This window comes from Fopius arisanus, unplaced genomic scaffold (genome assembly GCF_000806365.1).
Source record: "Fopius arisanus strain USDA-PBARC FA_bdor unplaced genomic scaffold, ASM80636v1 scaffold00009, whole genome shotgun sequence".
Lineage (NCBI taxonomy): Eukaryota > Metazoa > Arthropoda > Insecta > Hymenoptera > Braconidae > Fopius > Fopius arisanus.
In genome coordinates, this window is record NW_011887748.1 from 706,090 (window position 1) to 708,049 (window position 1,960).

General features: G+C 39.4%; 1 protein-coding gene across 1 annotated transcript in view; it reads right to left on the bottom strand.

The window, feature by feature from the left end:
- Positions 1-324: 324 nt before the first annotated feature.
- Positions 325-1,960, bottom strand: part of LOC105274055 (dual specificity protein phosphatase CDC14A) — a gene marked incomplete in the record, with an annotated part of 3,788 nt that continues 2,152 nt past the window's right edge. Inside the window, 2 exon segments of the mRNA XM_011316865.1 lie at positions 325-752; positions 841-954. Coding sequence (XP_011315167.1) covers positions 559-752; positions 841-954 — 308 coding nt within the window.

The window sequence follows — 1,960 nt, forward strand, 5'->3', positions numbered from 1 at the left end:
CGGGGACCAATCCGCGTTCAGCGACGCGGGAAGGGGTGGGAAGTGATGGCGGGTTTTCATGAGAGTCTGAGGCGACACCATGCGCAGGTCACGTGCGCTCCGGGAGGTTTTGGCGGGAGGATCGCGTGTCGTGGATTTTTTCGCGTTTTTGAGGGGTTTAGTGGTATTTATGGGGTGAATATCAGGACAATCAATGGTTGGTTAATGAAAAATGGCAGTTTAGTACCCTCCAAACTTGGATCATGCCCCTGCGACTCTGGTGAATCCATTTTTTTGATTCTCGTAGTTTTTGCGACTTTGACGATTTTATTAGAGGTAAATATAGATTAAATCAGTCGTTGATGGATTAAAAAATGAGATTTTGAGAACAAAGTACTTTCCTTCCCTTAAAATCCAAGGTCAGAACCCTCAGGTTATGGTGAATTTTGTTTTTTTCTTCATTTTCATTTTTATTCTCAACATTTCCGGAAGAATGAGTTTGAAATATAAGTTCCGTTAAATACATGCAGCATTTCCGGTTGAAGATATTTTCATTACGGAATTCGAAAATGTAGCGAGTTAATTTGCTCTTCCGACTTTTATTTTATTTAGAAAATCTCCCTGAGTCAACTTTGAATTTTTTCCATTTCGTCTTTTGACTCCAGTTGTCGTCACCAGTTGTTTACGTTTCACCGGCGGCACGGGCGATGAATCGAGGACGTTGGAATCAGTTTTAGTCGGTGATACGTGCCCTCCCAGTGCTTTTAACTTGCCTAATCGATTAATCGGGAATTACAAATCATTATTAAAGAATAGGTCGTGGAAAATTGTCGTTTGGAAAAGGTAAATCAAAAGTAGCACCGAAAATGCGAACAAAGCCAGATTTGCTAGGTCCGGGATTTGCAGACGTATTTCGACTGATATCACTTGAGTCCAGTTTTTTCCCGGATTTATTTTCTCTCCTCTCATGATTACCTGAAAGAATCGACGTCAAATTACGTGAATAAAGCATTCAACATTTTTTGGTATTTCAAAGCTAATGGGGAATAGAAAATGGCGGATGCGCGTGGACAGTGCGCACGGGTTCTGGCGTTCGAAAAAATGTTTGTCTGAGGGAAAAGCGTGTGAAGGGCAATACACGTGCGAAAATAACAAATAATTACGTAAATTCGTGTTAGAGAGGTATATCCCATGAAGGGAAACAATGAAATAATCCGGGATTCGTGTCAAAACGCGTATTTTCGAGAGGAAATTGAATTTTCTTAGTCGTTGTTCAGATGCCCCGAGGGATTCAAGGTTTTACTAACTACAAATAAATAGATAAATAAATTCCTCATGAATCTGATTAAAATTCTCGCATAATTATCTGAACTAATTAACGTCGAAATACGTGAGTAAAACAGTGGAAAAATATTTCGGGATTTCAAAAATGTTACCATGTAAAATGGCGGATGCGCGTAGACAGTGCGCGTGGGTTCTGGCGTTCGAAAAAATGTTGATCTGAGGGAAACGCATGTGAAGGGCAATAAACGTGCGAAAATAAGAAATAATTACGTAAATTCGTGTTAGAGAGGTATATCACATGAAGGGAAACAATGAAAGAATCCGGGATTCGTGTCGAAATGCGTATTTTCGAGAGGAAATTGAATTTTCGTAGTCGTTGTTCAGATGCCCCAAGGGATTCAAGGTTTTACTAACTACAAATAACTAGATAAATAAGTTCCTCATGAAGCTGATTAATATTCTCTCATAATTATCTGAACTAATTAACGTTGAAATAGTGAGTAAAACAGTGGAAAAACATTTTTGGATTTCAAAAATGTTACAATCTAAAATGGCGGATGCGCGTGGACAGTGCGTGTGGGTTGTGGCGTTCGAAAAAATGTTTATCTGAGAGAAACGCGTGTGAAGGGCAGTATACGTGCGAAAATAACAGATAATTACGTAAATTCGTGTTAGAGAGGTATTCCATGAAGGGAAA